Consider the following 17,225-nt stretch of genomic DNA (forward strand, 5'->3'; position numbering starts at 1 on the left):
TGTTGAGGCGGCCGATCGGAGCTGTGGCCGTAAGGTGGTTGGTGCCTGTCGTGGCGGCAATCCCCGAACCCGCTGGTGGACACCAGCGGTAAGGGATGCCGTCAAGCTGAAGAAGGAGGCCTATCGGGCCTTTTTGGCCTGAGGGACTCCGGAGGCAGCTGACAGGTACCGGCTGGCCAAGCGGACTGCGGCTTCGGCAGTCGCCGAGGCAAAAACTCGGACATGGGAGGAGTTCGGTGAGGCCATGGAAAACGACTTCCGGACGGCTTCGAGGAAATTCTGGTCCACGATCCGGCGTCTGAGGAGAGGAAAGCAGTGCACTATTAACACTGTGTATCGTGAAGATGGTGTACTGCTGACCTCGACTCGGGACGTCGTGAGTCGGTGGAGAGAATACTTCGAAGCCCTCCTCAATTCCACCGACACGCCTTCCTTTGAGGAAGCAGAGTCTGGGGACTCTGAGGTGGGCTCTTCAATCTCTGGGGTTGAAGTCACTGAGGCGGTTGGTAAGCTCCTCGGTGGCAAGGCCCCGGGGTGGATGAGATCCGCCTGGAGTTTCTAAAGGCTCTGGATGTTGTAGGGCTGTCATGGCTGACACACCTCTACAACATCGCGTGGACATCGGGGACAGTGCCTCTGGATTGGCAGACCGGGGTGTAGGGATGGGAATTGATAGGATTTTTACGATTACGATTCCATTATCGATATTGCTTAACGATTCGATTCTTTATCGATTCTCTTATCGATTCTAATTTGGGGAAAAAGAAGAACAAACGTTTTGATTGGCATCGAGTTTGTTTAATCAGAACTCACAACCTTACAAACTCACAACGAAATCAAAAGAGGCCCAAAGCCTCAATGCTAACTGTGGCAATAAGTGGCAAATACACAAGAATGTGTAACATTTTACTGAAACATTTATCTAATAGAAATAAAAAATATTGGTATATATTGGCAGATAGGTTGTTGTTCTGCCTTTGGCAATATGTGTTAAAGCAGGGGTCCCCAAACTTTTTCCTGTGAGGGCCACATAACTTTTCCCTTCTCTGATGAGGGGCCGGGGTCAGTTTGTAACAGAAAAAGTGTGACGATTGCAGAAGTGCATAAATGTAAAAAATTATTGTTTTTCAGAAAGCCACAATCAAATAACCCTTTCTGGATTCTTCACGGAATGAAAGTAAATAAAATAAAAATAATAATATAATAATGATAATTAATAATAAAAACACTATTAATTAAATAGATAATAACCAAATAACCCTCTCTGAATTCTTCAAGGAAAAAGGCCAGGAAATAAATAACACGATTGAGAAAAAAAAAAAAATTCAAAATGGCCAGACCAAATGTGGAGGCGGGCCGTATTTGGGCCGCGGGCCGCAGTTTTGGCACCCGAAGAAATGCCGCATCCAAGCGAGTGAGCGAGCAAAGTGAGAGAGGGAAACACTTCTACGAGCCTACGTTCTTTGTTAATGTTAATATCTACAGAGGCAACGCCTGTATGTATCATCTTTTGTGTTGTTGTTGTTGTTGTGTTTCCACTCGCGATCGGACACTTAAATCCAGTTGTGTAGTGGTTTGAACGATGTGCTAATGCTAGCGAACGAATGCTAACCATACTGTTATTAGCAGCTAATCATCGCTGATTTACGTTGATGCAAACCTGTTTGTTATTGGGGACGAAATTGATTTGTTTCATTTCTATTCTTAGTTTCACTCTTCAAGTGATGGTTGAATAAAGTCAGCAAATTATACCAACGTCTTCTACATCGTCATTTGGGAGTTTAGCTAGCTGTACATCGTCATTTGGGAGTTTAGCTAGCTGTATAGCCAGAACTGAGCTTTAGCCTCTCTGAGGACAGCGCAGTCGTATTCCCTCCCGATGCAGTTACCTCCACCTTGCAATGACTGCAAGTCGCTTTGTTGTATTTTTTCCTCGTGAAGTGAAGACACACTTTCGAGCGTTTGAACCTACGTGGTGTCATTGTTATGTTTATGGCTGCAATGCTCGTGCTTACCCGTCGTAACCTTTCATTTTCACACTCTTTCCTGGTGAAGTGTAGTCAAACTTTGGAGCGAGTGGTTCTTGGCGCCATGCTAGTTTGATGCGTCTGGACAACAAGACACGTCACGACGCAATACGCGTCTTTAGGAATCGTTAAAGGGATCGTTAAGGCTTTTTCATTGTGATGTCGAGGCCTCGAAACACTCGGAACCGGTTCCGAATTGGAATCGGATTTCGATTCCCATCCCTACCGGGGTGGTGGTCCCCCCTTTTAAAAAGGGGGACCGGAGGGTGTGTTGCAATTATAGAGGAATCACACTCCTCAGCCTCCTCGGTAAAGTCTATTCAGGGGTGCTGGAGAGGAGGGTCCGTCGGGAAGTCGAATCTCGGATTCAGGAGGAGCAGTGTGGTTTTCGTCCCGGCCGTGGAACAGTGGACCAGCTCTACACCCTCAGCAGGGTCCTCGAGGGTGCATGGGAGTTCGCCCAACCAGTCTACATGTGTTTTGTGGATTTGGAGAAGGCGTTCGACCGTGTGCCTAGGGGAATCCTGTGGAGGGTGCTCCGGGAGTATGGGGTACCGAGCCCCTTGGTAAGGGCTGTTCGGTCCCTGTACGACCGGTGTCAGAGTCTGGTCCGCATTGCCGGCAGTAAGTCGAATTCGTTCCCAGTGAGGATTGGACTCCGCCAAGGCTGCCCTCTGTCACCGATTCTGTTCATAATTTTTATGGACAGAATTTCTAGGCGCAGCCGAAGTGTTGAGGGTTTCCGGTTTGGTGACCTCAGCATTGCATCTCTGCTTTTTGCAGATGATGTGGTGCTGTTGGCTTCATCAAGCCATTACCTCCAACTCTCACTGGGAAGGTTCGCAGCCGAGTGTGAAGCGGTTGGGATGAAGATCAGCACCTCCAAATCCGAGACCATGGTCCTCAGCCGGAAAAGGGTGGCATGCCCTTTCCGGGTCGGGGATGAGATCCTGCCCCAAGTGGAGGAGTTCAAGTATCTTGGGGTCTTTTTCACGAGTGAGGGTGGGAGGGAGCGGGAGATTGACAGGCGGATCGGTGCAGCGTCTGCAGTGATGCGGACTCTGCACCGGTCCGTTGTGGTGAAGAAGGAGCTGAGCCAAAAGGCAAAGCTCTCGCTTTACCAGTCGATCTACGTTCCTACCCTCACCTATGGTCACGAGCTGTGGGTCGTGACCGAAAGAACAAGATCCCGGATACAAGCGGCCGAAATGAGTTTCCTCCGCAGGGTGTCCGGGCTCTCCCTTAGAGATAGGGTGAGAAGCTCGGTCATCCGGGAGGGGCTTGGTGTCGAGCCGCTACTCCTCCGCGTTGAGAGGAGACAGTTGAGGTGGCTCGGGCATCTGGTTCGGATGCCTCCTGGACGCCTCCCTGGAGAGGTGTTCCGGGCATGTCCCACCGGCAGGAGGCCCCGGGGTCGACCCAGGACACGCTGGAGACACTATGTCACTCGGCTGGCCTGGGAACGCCTTGGAATCCCGCCGGAGGAGCTGGCTGAAGTGGCTGGGGAGAGGGAAGTCTGGCTTCCCTGCTAAAGCTGCTGCCCCCGCGACCCGACCCCGGATTAAGCGGAAGATAATGGATGGATGGATGGATGGACACGCAATGACGAAAAGTGCACTTTTTTACGGAGTGTAAAGCTTACGGTTAGCGGTTTCGTGAACCTTTCTCTGGTGAACATTTCAAAATAAAAGCACGTTGTGTTCAACAATGATTTCTGGAGTTAATCTCACATACTTCAGAATTCAGATTCTCCACTAAGAATAGTTTTAAAATACACCCTTTATGAAAACTGACTGGCAATGAATAATTGTTTTAATTATTATAGTACTATTACAGTATATATAGTAGTACACTATAATATTTATGCAAGATTTTTTTAAAGAATTGTTTTGAATCATGTTGGAAAGGTGAAGTCAGTGAAGTTTTTACATTCCATTCTTTTGAACTAGTTAATGCTATCAGCATTTGAGCTTATTATTTGTGATTTATTATTATTTACATGTTTATTTGCACTTTAATAATTTCAGTGTTCCAAAATGGTTTTGTGAATTAATAAGTGTCAACAAAAACTTAATTGCTAGATTAGTTTGAAAAAAATTAAATCAAATTAAAAAAAATATTAGATTAGTCGACTAATCGTAATTAAAAAAATGCCGACTAATCAAGAGAAAATAGTCCTACTTTCCTTAATAAATGTATATATCTTAGGTGATTAATGCTTTATTTTTGTCCGTGCATTTTGTGTCGTCATCTCCTGTTCGTTAAGAGGATATAAGAACCTGTAAAAAGAGAAAATCCACTTTTTTTCCCCTTCTTCACTACCTTTACCCATGAAAATTGTGACAAAATTTGCAATTATTTTAGTTTGGGAAGATGATGTAACACAGATATTTGCGAAGTTAAAGGATGTTTATTTGTGGGGCGGGGGGGTTGTTGTTTTGAGATTCTTCGGCTGCCATTGACGGCCCAAGACGTCCAATGTCTTTTGACTGGGAGATGATACTCTCCCAGACAAAATGGATTGAACGTATATCACCGTCAATGAATTAAGGAATAGGTAAATATATTTTTTACCCTATGTCATCTCGGTAGACCCGAGAAATGAGGACCTCCCCCTTGTGGTTGTAGATGAACAATCCTCCGATCATGATGGCTGCGTCTCAGACCCAACAGGCCATGATGAAAACAAACTCTGCCTGAAAAAAGACACAGTGGAGGAAGGAAGGAAAGGGGAAGCCTGCGTTAGAGAACATCATGACAGAGAGACATTTGTCCATTTGACACACATCATTGTTAGCTGAATAGACCCTGCCTGCAGCTGCAAACTACGATCTTACGAGTACGCAGTCTTTAACTGTGAAATGTAATTCAAAGAAATTTCAAGTTAAGTGAGAATATTTTTTAAAAAATAATGCTTTCAGATAGAGTGGTTTTAATCTTTACAGGACAAGTGACTATTTTTGGTCATTAAAAAAAAATTTGAGGAAAAAAAAAAAAAAGTAGGAGTGGGAACCTCTGGGTACCTCACGAAACGATATGCGATACCAGGCTCACGAAAACGATGATCGCACGATATGGGGATACAACAATTATTGATACATAGCTCATGTTTAGGACTGCATATCCATCACTATCTATATATTTCATTCTATTTGCTTTCTATTCTTATCTCCATTGTTGATTTCAATTATTATTAGTAGTAGTGTTTTATTTTTATTCTATTCGTGAATAAATGCAGTTTTTATGTATAATTTTATTTCCTATTTCGATTGTCTTTTTTTTTTTACGTTCTATTAATTTTAATGTGATTTTCATGATCTACATGTGATGTAAAGCACTTTGAATTGCCTTGTGTTGAATTGTGCTATATAACTAAATTTGCCTTGCCTCAGATTTACAATGTATTGTTTTTTTGTCACTTCTTGTTGATTTTGGGGCTTTTCTGAGCCATTTACTGTTTATATGAGTTACTAAACAAGAAGTAACCAAAGAATGTCCCCAAATGAATAGGAACTTAGGAAGTGACTGAAAATCAACAAAGTGACATGTAAATGCCCTAAAATTAACATGAAGTGACCTATAAATGCCTATAAAACACTGGCTGCGAATACTCTGTTTCAGTGCAATCGACCGTCAAAATGGATCGGAAGTCTAGCGCTGTCAATGGAAGCACAGACACTATTCTAGTGGAAGATTTTGGTAGCAACCTGTTGGTCCCCCACCCCTCATTTCAAGGTTACAGTGTATCACAAAAGTGAGTACACCCCTCGCATTTCTGCAGATATTTAAGTCTATCTTTTCATGGGACAACACTGACAAAATGGCACTTTGACACAATGAAAAGTAGTCTGTGTGCAGCTTATATATTAGAGTTAATTTATTTTCCCCTAAAAATAACTTAAAATAAAGCCGTTAAAATCTAAACCCCTGGCAACAAAAGTGAGTACACCCCTTAGAAACGACATCCCTTAATGTCCAAATTGAGTACTGCTTGTCATTTTCCCTCCAAAATGTCATGTGACTCGTTAGTGTTACTAGGTCCAGGTGTGCATAGGGAGCAGGTGTGTTCAAATTTGTAGTGCAGCTCTCACACTCTTTCATACTGGTCACTGAAGTTCCAACATGGCACCACACGGCAAAGAACTCCCTGAGGATCTTAAAAGACGTATTGTTGTGCTACATGAAGACGGCCAAGGCTACAAGATGATTGTCAACACCCTGAAACAGAGCTGCAGCACAGTGGCTAAGATCATCCAGCGTTTTAAAAGAGCAGGGTCCACTCAGAACAGGCCTCAGGTTGATCGTCCAAAGAAGCTGAGCGCACGTGCTGAGCGTCACATCCAAATGCTTTCTTTGAAAGATTGTCGCAAGAGTGCTGTCAGCGTTGCTACAGAGATTGAAGAGGTGGGGGGGGGTCAGCCTGTTAGTGCTCAGACCATACACTGCACTCTACATCGAATTGGTGTGCATGGCTGTCACCCCATGAGGAAGCCTCTTCTGAAGACGGTACACAGGAAAGCCCGCAAAATGCCCGAAATGTCATGGTCTGGGGCTGCATGAGTGCTGCAGGTGTTGGAGAGTTACATTCCATTGAGGGAAACATGAACTCCAACATGTTCTGCTAAAACTGCAGCAGAGCATGATCCCCCCGCCCCTCCAGAAACTGGGTCGCAGGGCAGTGTTCCAGCATGGCAATGACCCCAAACACACCTCCAAGATGACCACTGCTTTACTGAAGAGGCTGAGGGTAAAGGTGATGGACTGGCCAAGCATATCTCCAGACTTGGACCCAATAGAGCATCTTTGGGAGATCCTCAAGCGGAAGGTGGAGGTGCGCAGATTCTAAAATACCCGGCAGCTCCGCAACGTCGTCATGGAGGCGTGAAAGAGCATTCCGGTGGCAACCTGTGAAGCTCTGGTCAACTCCATGCCCAGGAGAGTAAAGGCAGTTCTGGATAATAGTGGTGGCCACACCAAATATTGACAGTTGACATGTTGTATGTTAATATTGACAACTTTCACTAAGGGGTGTACTCACTTTTGTTGCCAGGGGTTTAGATATTAATGGCTATATTTTGAGTTATTTTGAGGGGAAAATAAATTAACGCTATTATATAAGCTGCACACAGACTACTTTTCATTATGTCAAAGTCTCATTTTGTCAGTGTTGTCCCATGAAAAGATATACTTAAATATCTGCATAAATGCGAAGGGTGTACTATCTTTTTGATACACTGTATATATGAATAAATAACTTTAAAAAATATTAAGAAAACAAAAGTTGATAAATAGCATTACTAACAAATTTCCTTTTTTGTTTTTAATTTAAAAAATAACTGCAGTTTTTTCCTTTTCTATTCAAGATGTTTTCTTTAAAAAAAAGAAAAAAAAAGGAAATTGTAGAGAAGTGACCGAAAACTTTTGGCCGAAAATAGTTAAAATTGCATTTTCGGTTTTCGGTTAAAAGGCCCAAAGTTTACCATCGAAAAGAGGGAAGAACCATAGTCCTCTTGTGATGACGTCATCAAAACATAGCGCACTAACACTACTGGCTCACAGCCAACATGTCAGCAGTTTGGAAGTATTTTGAGGTACTAGGGAAATATAGAAATTAGTAAATGAAGGAAAATAAATGTGCTTCATCGCTGCTCCACGCTCGTTCTGAAGTTGCTTTCCATTGATACCCGTGTCACGTTGAGTACAGTGCATTTGAGCCCGTGCGTGAGTACCGGTAGTTTGGGGTTGAATCAAATGAACAGTAAACAATTCAGTAGTATTTAAATGCAAACATGTGCATTTGCTGTGGTTTAGTACAATACGTTTGCAGCACGAACACGTCCTCTTTTTGTCCCTTTTTTCCCACGACTTCCACCCCCCACTCTGCCAGTCGCCGTTTAATCCAGCCGGGAGCAACTTCACCCAGCTTCGTCACCGCTAGAACTTGGCCCACTCGCCTGGATTCCACTTGTTGCACAAGAAAACGCAGTCTTATTTGAAGGAGTAGTAGAGATTGTTATAGCCTTGCAAAGAGTTTTATTAGTTTCATCGAAAACGTTCCACAGTTCTAGTGCTGCAACGATTAATCAATTAATTCGAGTAATTCGATTAGAAAAAAGATTCAAATGAATTTTTTCCGCTTCGAGTATTCGTTTAATTGATTGTAATGGTTTGTTTCAAAAGTGTTTGCGTTTAGTTTTACTGATTTGGGTGGGTACACTGCCCTCTAGTGGCAACGAAGAATATGACATAACACATTTCACATTGCTGAATCCAACTGCTCCCTGTTAAGACCAACATAAGCTAAGTTATTGTTCAAACTAATGTTTTTTTAATGCCTTCATAATATAGTTCATAGGTATATTTAGCTGTTTTTTGCAGGAATATGCGTTTGAACCATTTGTTTAGAGCATTGTAAAAAAAAAAAAAAAAGTATTTGACAGCATTTAAGCTAGCGGACAGTTTGAGGCTTAGCTCTGTTATTTTAATTTTTTATGATCCTTATCTTGTTACTCAATTACTAGCACTAACAAGTTCATCGACTCAACGAATCCATAGCTGCAGCCCAACTATTCATCCTTCACACAGCCCCTGGAATCATTCATGTCGTTTAATCTATCTGCAGGCGACCAGGAGATCAGGATTTTACAACAGTGTGCGCTGGTCCTCAAGGGAAACGCAGTCTTCGTTAAGGCAAAACATTACCAATTTTGTTCACCTGCGTCGCTATCTTGTCGCTAAATCGACCAAAACTGAAAAGTTACTGTACCTAGTGTTGCTTTAAGAAACTCATTTCACATGTCTGAATCCAACTGCTCCCTGTTAAGACCAAATATGTTTTTGTTTGAGCTAATGGTTTTTAATGCATTCGTAATTCAGTTTATAGGTCTATTTAGCAGTTTTTTGTGGGAATCAACAGGAAAATGACCTGTAAATGCCTTAAAATGAAAAGCAAGTGACCTGTAAATGCCTCGAAAATTGGATCAAATGACTGTGAATGCTCTGGTTTTGAATAAACTAACGTTCCCAGTCTAAATGGATTGGGTGTCGAGCACCGTGAATGGCTGCCTTTTTATAAAAAAAATTTTTTTAATTGACAACTTTTTATAACGGTATCTCGATTCTTGACAGGAGCATATTGATAACCTATTGGGATACAAATTATCACGATATATCACCATTTCGATATTTTGTCACACCCCTAGTTATGACCACAAAACTGCATCCTATGGATGCATTTTCGTCAAGTTTAACATTTCACCTGTACTTCACCGAGACTCACGCCCAATCTTGCCCTTGTGACACCTTGTTTACCTCCACTTTGAGATTAACACCAGATTAGCAGTAAACTGTGGAGCACCCTGACACCAACCTGTAATTGGCTACGACTAGACTAATAAAAAAATTGAACACAATCAACTGAATGCAACCTTCCTCCAGCATAACAACATAAAAATATGGTTTCTCCCAATTTCCAGGTGTAATTCATTCCGATATAAAAAGACCGATATCGATGGCATCCCAACCCTGCAGATTCTGGGAAGCCAAAGAAGGACATGCTTTGAATTCCTGCAGGATACAGGCCGTTCAAACAAAACGAGGGGATTCCACTTAGAACAAGGCATCTTTTGCAAAATTGCCCTTATCTGAAAATAATTCCCTGTAGGATTTGAGCAGCGTCGCGACACACATACACACACAAAAATGACCATGTCACGAGTCGACTTTAGTGGTCCTCCTATCGGCCCCGAGTCAAGATGTCTGCTCGCTCAGCCCATTTCCTTACGTTCATTAAAGTTTCATATCTATTCTACTTTCCGCGCCGACAATGGAACGATAGCTTTGTTCGCAAGATTAAAATATTGCATTGATGTCAATACACAAATGTACGACTGACCTTCATCGTCAAATGGATGGACGAGAAGCACCCGAGGAAGAAATAGTGTTAGCTGGCTAATTTGGCTAGCCAAGCTTGCCAACGACCGTGCAACGGTTTCCGGTAGCGCGAAAATAAGACGCAAAAAAATGACAGAGTTTTACATTTCGACATGAATTACAAATGTACTACTATAAACATGAAGCAACATGAAAAAACCGCACAGAGACACAGACAAACTGACAATTACATGACGCTTCACTTCTAATTTGACAGCAAAAAATCCTCCGCAGTTCCGTTCCACTCTCGCTGTCCTACGCTCGCTTGCCGCCTACATATAGCTAACGTTGCTAACATTAGCACGAGTCCTGAATGATATGTTTCGGCGGATATGCACATATTTCTCGATAAAAGACGTTAATTTACACAATCGTATTTTCAGGTGGGCTTACCGTCGTTCTGTCACGGACGCCCCCAGGCACAGTCCCCCGCGCTCGGCCTCCGCGTAGGGTTCCAAGTAGTAGGTTCCCGGTTTACGCCAAAGCCGCTAGTTGGTTTCTTCCTTTTGGTCCTCAGTTATGTCAGCTGACCCGCACACGCACACTCGCACAGCTTTTCCGCCAAGCCAGGAAAAGGCGCGGCTGCCACCGTTGAGTCGACAATACAACCGCACCCAGGCCTGACCACGATAAACTGGGGGGAAAAAAAAAAAATCCTAAACACGACCTAACCACGATAAACTGAGGAAAAAAATCCTAAACATTTAAAATATTGTATTTGTGCCAAGGGCGTAGGTTTGGTCTCAATATTGGAAGGGACGATATAACAGCATAACCTGCATGTACACTTTTTGCTGTGGACGGGACATTAATAAGACCAAATAGATTGGGTGAACGGTGGTCAGGGCTACATTTCTCACCAATATCAACCTATTTAATTGATAGAAGAGGTGTTACGGTACACAAAAATCTCGGTTCAGTACGTACTTCGGTTTTGAGGTCACGCCTCGGTTCATTTTTGGTACAGTAAGAAAACAAAATGCAAAATATAAATGTGCTAGTTGTTTATTACACACTTTTGTGCTTTCAACAATAGGAACATTAGCCTATAAAAAGCTAGAATTCTGCTCAAAAATAGAAAATACAATATTCTGAAATGTAGATATTTTGGAAAAACAAAATAAAAATAAATAACATTGGCTCAGACTTTTTCTTTAAACAAATATCTGATGTGCAAAATTGAACGGTAGCAACACTGAACAGTTTCAAGTTTCTCATATTAACTTTATGACCACAGCCTCGAAAAGTAAGGGTTACATTTAGGGCTGTCAAACGATTAAAATTTTTAATCGAGTTAATCACAGCTTTAAAAAATAATTAATCGCAATTCAAACCATCTCTAAAATATGCCATATTTTTCTGTAAATTATTTTTGGAATGGAAAGATAAGACACAAGACAGATATATAGACCCCACTCACCAACGTCACACAATGACATGTCGCTGTATCCGGCCACCATATTGTCCGTCATTGTTTATCCATATTCTCAATGGTTTCAATTTGTCGTGCAATTTATAGTGCAATTCATGGAAGCTCCAGTGCTTTCAGACGCTGTAAACTCATTGGATGCGTTGCATAAAAGGCGTTATGTGGAAAAGCTTCAGTCTATCCATTCGCCAGATCCGTATTTGATGGCTAAATCGATATTTTTCGACCCGCTGTCTTCGCCGTCTCTGCCTGACATCTGCTACCCTGATATCTACAACTATCTTGTCCACAGAAACTCAGCCTATTCTCACGAAACTTTGAAAAACTTTAAGAGCAGCACTCTAAGCAACATTACCCCGTGTGACCCTATACTTCCAATTTTCTAAAATGGCGACAATCAGTAAAAAAAAAAAAAGTTGACTGCGATGGCCGACGCTTCAAGGATAGGTGGATATTGGACTATTTCTTCAATAAAATACGCAACAACTGTGTCTGCCTCATTTGCAAAGAGACAGTCGCTGTTTTCAAAGAGTTCGATGTGACGCGATATTACCAAACAAGACACGCTGACATGTACGACAACATTACAGGGAAGATACGCAGCGAGAAATTAAAGCAATTTGAAGCTAGTTTAATTTCACAGCAGCAGTATTTCGCAAGAGCCCGAGTGTCGAAAGAGAACGCCACAAAGGCGAGATTGTTGAAATTATGAATTAAAAATAATAATAATAAAGCAAATGTGACACACAGAAGGGTTTGCTAAAATTTGTTTAAATATATTGTTCTACGTAAATCAGCCAAGGTAGCCCCACACATTTTTACCACACCAAATCTGGCCCCCTTTGCAAAAAGTTTGGACACCCCTGCTTAACTGATGATCCGTAGACGAGGCCAGCTTCTTTCACTTGGTACCAGCGAAATATTATTCAAAAAATAATGATGGCGGAAGAAATAAACATCTTGAATTTGAAACTGTATGTTGTCGGCGATAAGCCTCGCAATGATCTTAATTGTGGTTGTCAGCCCAAAACCCTCTAAATATATATTAAATGCATCTTACCAGATATAAAATGACTACTACATAGTCTGTGGTGATCGTTTGGTGCCCAGTTTTCTCGTCAAATTGCAGCAGTCAATCTCGCTCTCCTCTCCGGGTCTCTCGGAATACGGTAGAACTTCAAGTCTCTCCGTCTATCTTCTCTGTTACTGCAACCAACCGCCACACACGCCTTCACCATTTTGATTATTAATGTTAACGAGCAGAAAAACACGCCATAATAGGAGGAATTTACGTAGCGGTAATGCGTAAACACGACGAGCTGACGGACAATATGGCGCGGAGGTGTTGTTGTGACGTCATGTGAGTGGGGTCTATACATTCATCATACTGTACATAAGTACAGTATTTGTTGATTATAACAAATTCACAAGATGGCATTAACATTAACATTGTTTCTGTTGAAGACATTTTCTTTTTCTCTGCAAAAACAAACACACAACAGAGCCTTAGAACAGTAACAAAAAAAGTATTATTTATAATGTGTGCAAAGTGTGTGTAGTGTACACATAAATGTGGCCCTCTTCTCTACTCATCCTCTAGCCAGTCGCTGAGGCAAACCAACTTATTTACATTTTCTGAGAGTTGTTCCATCTATATTCTTTTTTTAATTTGAAATCCCCAACCAGAGGGCCAACCTGCTTTTCTTCCATGTTTACATTTAACCGTTACCCACGCTGCCCACTGCACTTCTGAGTGGTGTGGTCGACTTGTGTGAATAAATTTGGGTCCACTTGCAACTTGTGTGTGTGGCTCGTTTTATGTTACGCCCTTAGCGAGCCGTCTGTGGTACGTAACAGTCGGAGTATAAGATGCATGAGCGAGTCATTTCGCGCTTGCGTTAAATGCGTCAAATATTTTAATGTGATTAATTCAAAAAATTAATTACCGTCCGTTAACGCGCTAAATTTGACAGCACTAGCATTATGTCAGAAACTTGTTCGGTACGCCTCCATTCCGAACCGAGCACCCCGTACCGAAACGGTTCAATACAAATACATGTACCGTTACACTCCTAATTGATACGCTAATTTTTGTTTATTTTATTTTTATTTAGTCTTTATTTTATCAGGCAGTCTCATTGAGATTAATGGCAGTCTCATTGAGATTAATAGCTCTTTTACAAGAGAGGCCTGAGCACAAAGAAACATTCACAAATATCACACAACACAAAATACACTAAAGAAAACAGTTACAATAATCAGTAAAAACATTAGACAAAAGAGATTGAAAATCACCAAGATGATTGATTGACTGTAGTTTAAGAGTAGATTGCAATTCGTTACACTTAAGAGGAGCATAATAAATAAAGCCAGTTCTGCCAACATTAGTGCGTGTGAGTGGAATGTTTAGGGTTAAGTAGTTAGTTGATCATGTTTTGTAGTTACTGGATTTGAATGACAGGAGAGATGTGAGGTCGCCAAGAAGTTTGCACAGTAAAGCCTTATAGATGAATAACATGAGGTGGATATTTCTTCTTGACTGTAGTGAAGACCATCCTACGTTTTGATGAAGGGTGCAATAATGGGTGCAGAAATTGTCATTGGTGATGAAATGTAGTGCACTGTGATAGACCGGGTTTAACTGATGAAGAGTTGATGGAGCTGCAGGACAATACAGGATGTCCCCATAATCAAGAACAGAAACAAAAGATTACACAATGGTTTTTCGGTTAGAAGTTGACAGACAGCCTTTGATTCTATACAGGAAGCTAAGTTTGAATTTGAATTTACGGATTAGATGATGAATATGGGTTTTAAATGATAAATTACTGTCAATCCAAATTCCTAAGTATTTGTATGAGTCAGTGAGAGTAATTTGGGTACCCTTTAGGGATTTGATTCCGGGTAAGTCATTGTCAGTAATGGTAGAAGTGGAGAAAACCATGTATTTAGTTTTTTCATTTAAAACTAATCTGTGGTTATGAAGAGATATTTGTAAAGAATCAAAAGCAGTCTGTAAATGAGTCAGAGCTAGAGCTGGGGAAGAACCGGGTGCATATAGAATGCACTCATCAGCAAAAAAGTGGACCTTACAATATTGCTTAGAAGGAATAATATTATTAATGTATAACGTAAAAAGGAGTGGTCCAACGACAGACCCCTGTGGCATCCCATTTGTAATAAACGATTAATGCAAAATAAATCTGTATTGATTTATACTGACTTTCACACTGCAAATTTTTAACAATTTCTTAATCTGATAATTTTCCTTAAATCTAGTGGAATAATATTTTTTCCATCTTGTTTTGAGTGTTAAAGACTACTTAACAGATTAATGCGTACTGAGAATCTTCCATTTACTGAAAGTAAATATTTTTATTTATTCTTGTTAAGCCCATACATCTAAAAGTTGGTGATTTCTCACCTAATTCAAGAAAAATGCTTTTAAATAAGGTTTTGAACAATATCCGTTTTTCAATTAAGAACATTTCTGACAAGTTTTTTTTTTAAACATTACAAAGACTGTTCTGTCCCAGCAAAAGCCGGGGCCTTATGGAGTACAGTATGTATGCTCAACAATCCCAGTGGTGATAAACAACAAAAAAAGGGCTAGGCTGGTGAGAAATAAAAAAACGTTCAATCAACTCTGCCAACCTGTTAAGCATAGTATGTCATTCCCAAAACTCACCAGTGAATCCAGTCTGGCATCTCCAATTGGCTCTGCTAAATATTAGATCTTTAGCTGGCAAATGTTTCTTAATTAATGATTTTATCAGCAAACATAACCTTGACATGTTGTTCCTAACAGAAACTTGGTTAGATCAAGATAAGAGTTCGACAGTTCTGATTGAGGCAACCCCCACAAACTTCAATTTCTTTAGTGCGCCAAGAACCCATAAGAAATGAGGTGGGGTTGCCAGTCTGATCAGGGACAGTTTTCAATGCACGAATATTTCATGTGGTCAGTTTGATTCCTTTGAATATATTGTCATTCAGCTAAAAAGCCCTTGCAGAGCTGCCTTGGTAACAATTTACAGACCACCGAAGTATAACACAATGTTTTTTGATGAGCTTACCAAAATACTGTCTTCCGTCTGCATGGACTTTGATTGTGTTGTTTTAGTGGGTGACTTTAACATTCATGTTGATAATCCTGAAGAAGGATGTGCTAGAGAGCTTTTAAATATTTTGGATACATTTGGTTTATCTCAGCATGTCACAGTTCCAACACATAACAGAGGGCACATACTGGACTTAATAATATCCAAAGGTCTTAACATCTCTGAGGTCACAGTGAATGATGTTGCTCTGTCTGATCACTACTGCATTATGTTTAAAATGACCACCCCTGTCCATCCTCTGAAAAGGGAAACAGAGGTGATTAGGAAGCGTTACATAAGTGATAACACATGTGCGTTATTCACACAGGCCTATGCCTCATCATTAACCCCTACAATAGCTCCAGTGGAAGAACTTGTAAATAGTTTCAGTTCCAGTGTGATGACTTTAATGGACACTATTGCCCCGATTAAGACAAAAACTTTGTCAAGAAAGAAGAGGTCACCCTGGAGAAATGCCATACTAGCTATAAAACAAAAGCAAGTTTGTAGACGAGCGGAACGCAGATGGCGAAAAAACAAACTCGTAGTTTTTTATATCTACAAAGAGAGTCTTCGCAAATACAACCAGGAACTGAAAAATGCTGGACAATCATATTTTTCAGAGATCATTAGTAGAAACACCAACAATACTCGCACACTATTTTCTGTTGTTGACAAACTGACAAACCCACAAGCATCAATACCTCAGGAATTGGCATCTGAGGTGTCCTGTAATAATTTCGCAGCATTCTTTACACACAAAGTACTAAAGATTAGACAGACTGTGTGCAACTCCGGATTAACAAATGTTACACTAAACGCCTCCCAAAATGTTCCCCACGTCAATCTTAGACAGTTTAGCCTCCTGGACTATGCCACTTTAACAGAAATTGTGTCGAAATTAAAGCCCACAACATGCTGCCTTGACATCCTTCCTTCAAACTTTTTCAAAACTGTGTTTCATTGCATAGCCCCAGACATACTTCAGATTATAAATACTTCCCTCCAAACAGGAGAGTTTCCTCAGACTTTAAAAACTGCAGTAATAAAACCTCTCCTAAAAAAAACCTAATCTGGATGCCTCAACCATTAGTAATTACAGGCCAATATCAAATCTGACATTCCTGGGGAAAATTATCAAAAGGGTTGTGTTTGAACAGATCCAGACTTTTATGATGCAAAACAATCTTTTTAACTCATTTCAGTCTGGATTTCAGCCACAACACAGCACCGAGACCGTGCTTATCAAAGTGCTAAATGATATTCGTCGGAATACCGATGCAGGCAAATCATCTGTTCTGCTACTATTGGATCTCAGCGCCGCATTTGACACGGCTGATCACAACATACTACTCAGCAGATTGGAACAGTGGGTAGGGCTTACTGACACTATTCTTCAGTGGTTCACATCCTATTTACATGATAGAGATTTCTTTGTGTCAATTGGAAACTATCAGTCAGAACGAACCAAATTCACGTGTGGAGTCCCTCAAGGGTCAATTCTTGGACCACTCTTATTTAACATCTATATGCTTCCGTTAGCTCAGATAATGGAACAGTATGACATCTCCTATCACGCCTATGCAGATGACACACAACTGTACATTTCTGTGTCCCCACATGATTATAGTCCCTTAGTCTCCCTGAGTAAATGCATTCGTCAAATCAATGAATGGATGTGCCAGAATTTTCTCCAGTTAAATGTGGAGAAGACAGAGGTGATCATTTTTGGGCAAA

General features: G+C 41.2%; 1 protein-coding gene across 1 annotated transcript in view; it reads right to left on the reverse strand.

The window, feature by feature from the left end:
• LOC130929790 (AP-2 complex subunit mu-A-like) overlaps positions 1 to 10,585 on the reverse strand; it is a 38,021-nt gene extending 27,436 nt beyond the window's left edge. The window contains exons 1-2 of the mRNA XM_057857292.1: positions 10,353 to 10,585; positions 4,602 to 4,723 (exon numbers count right to left, since the gene is read on the reverse strand). Of these exons, the coding sequence (XP_057713275.1) occupies positions 4,602 to 4,675 (74 nt within the window). The 5' untranslated portion in view covers positions 4,676 to 4,723; positions 10,353 to 10,585. The remainder of the gene's footprint in view (positions 1 to 4,601; positions 4,724 to 10,352) is intronic.
• Between the last annotated feature and the right edge of the window lie 6,640 nt (positions 10,586 to 17,225).

The sequence above is a fragment of the Corythoichthys intestinalis genome, chromosome 14 (assembly GCF_030265065.1).
Source record: "Corythoichthys intestinalis isolate RoL2023-P3 chromosome 14, ASM3026506v1, whole genome shotgun sequence".
Classification (NCBI taxonomy): Eukaryota; Metazoa; Chordata; class Actinopteri; order Syngnathiformes; family Syngnathidae; genus Corythoichthys; species Corythoichthys intestinalis.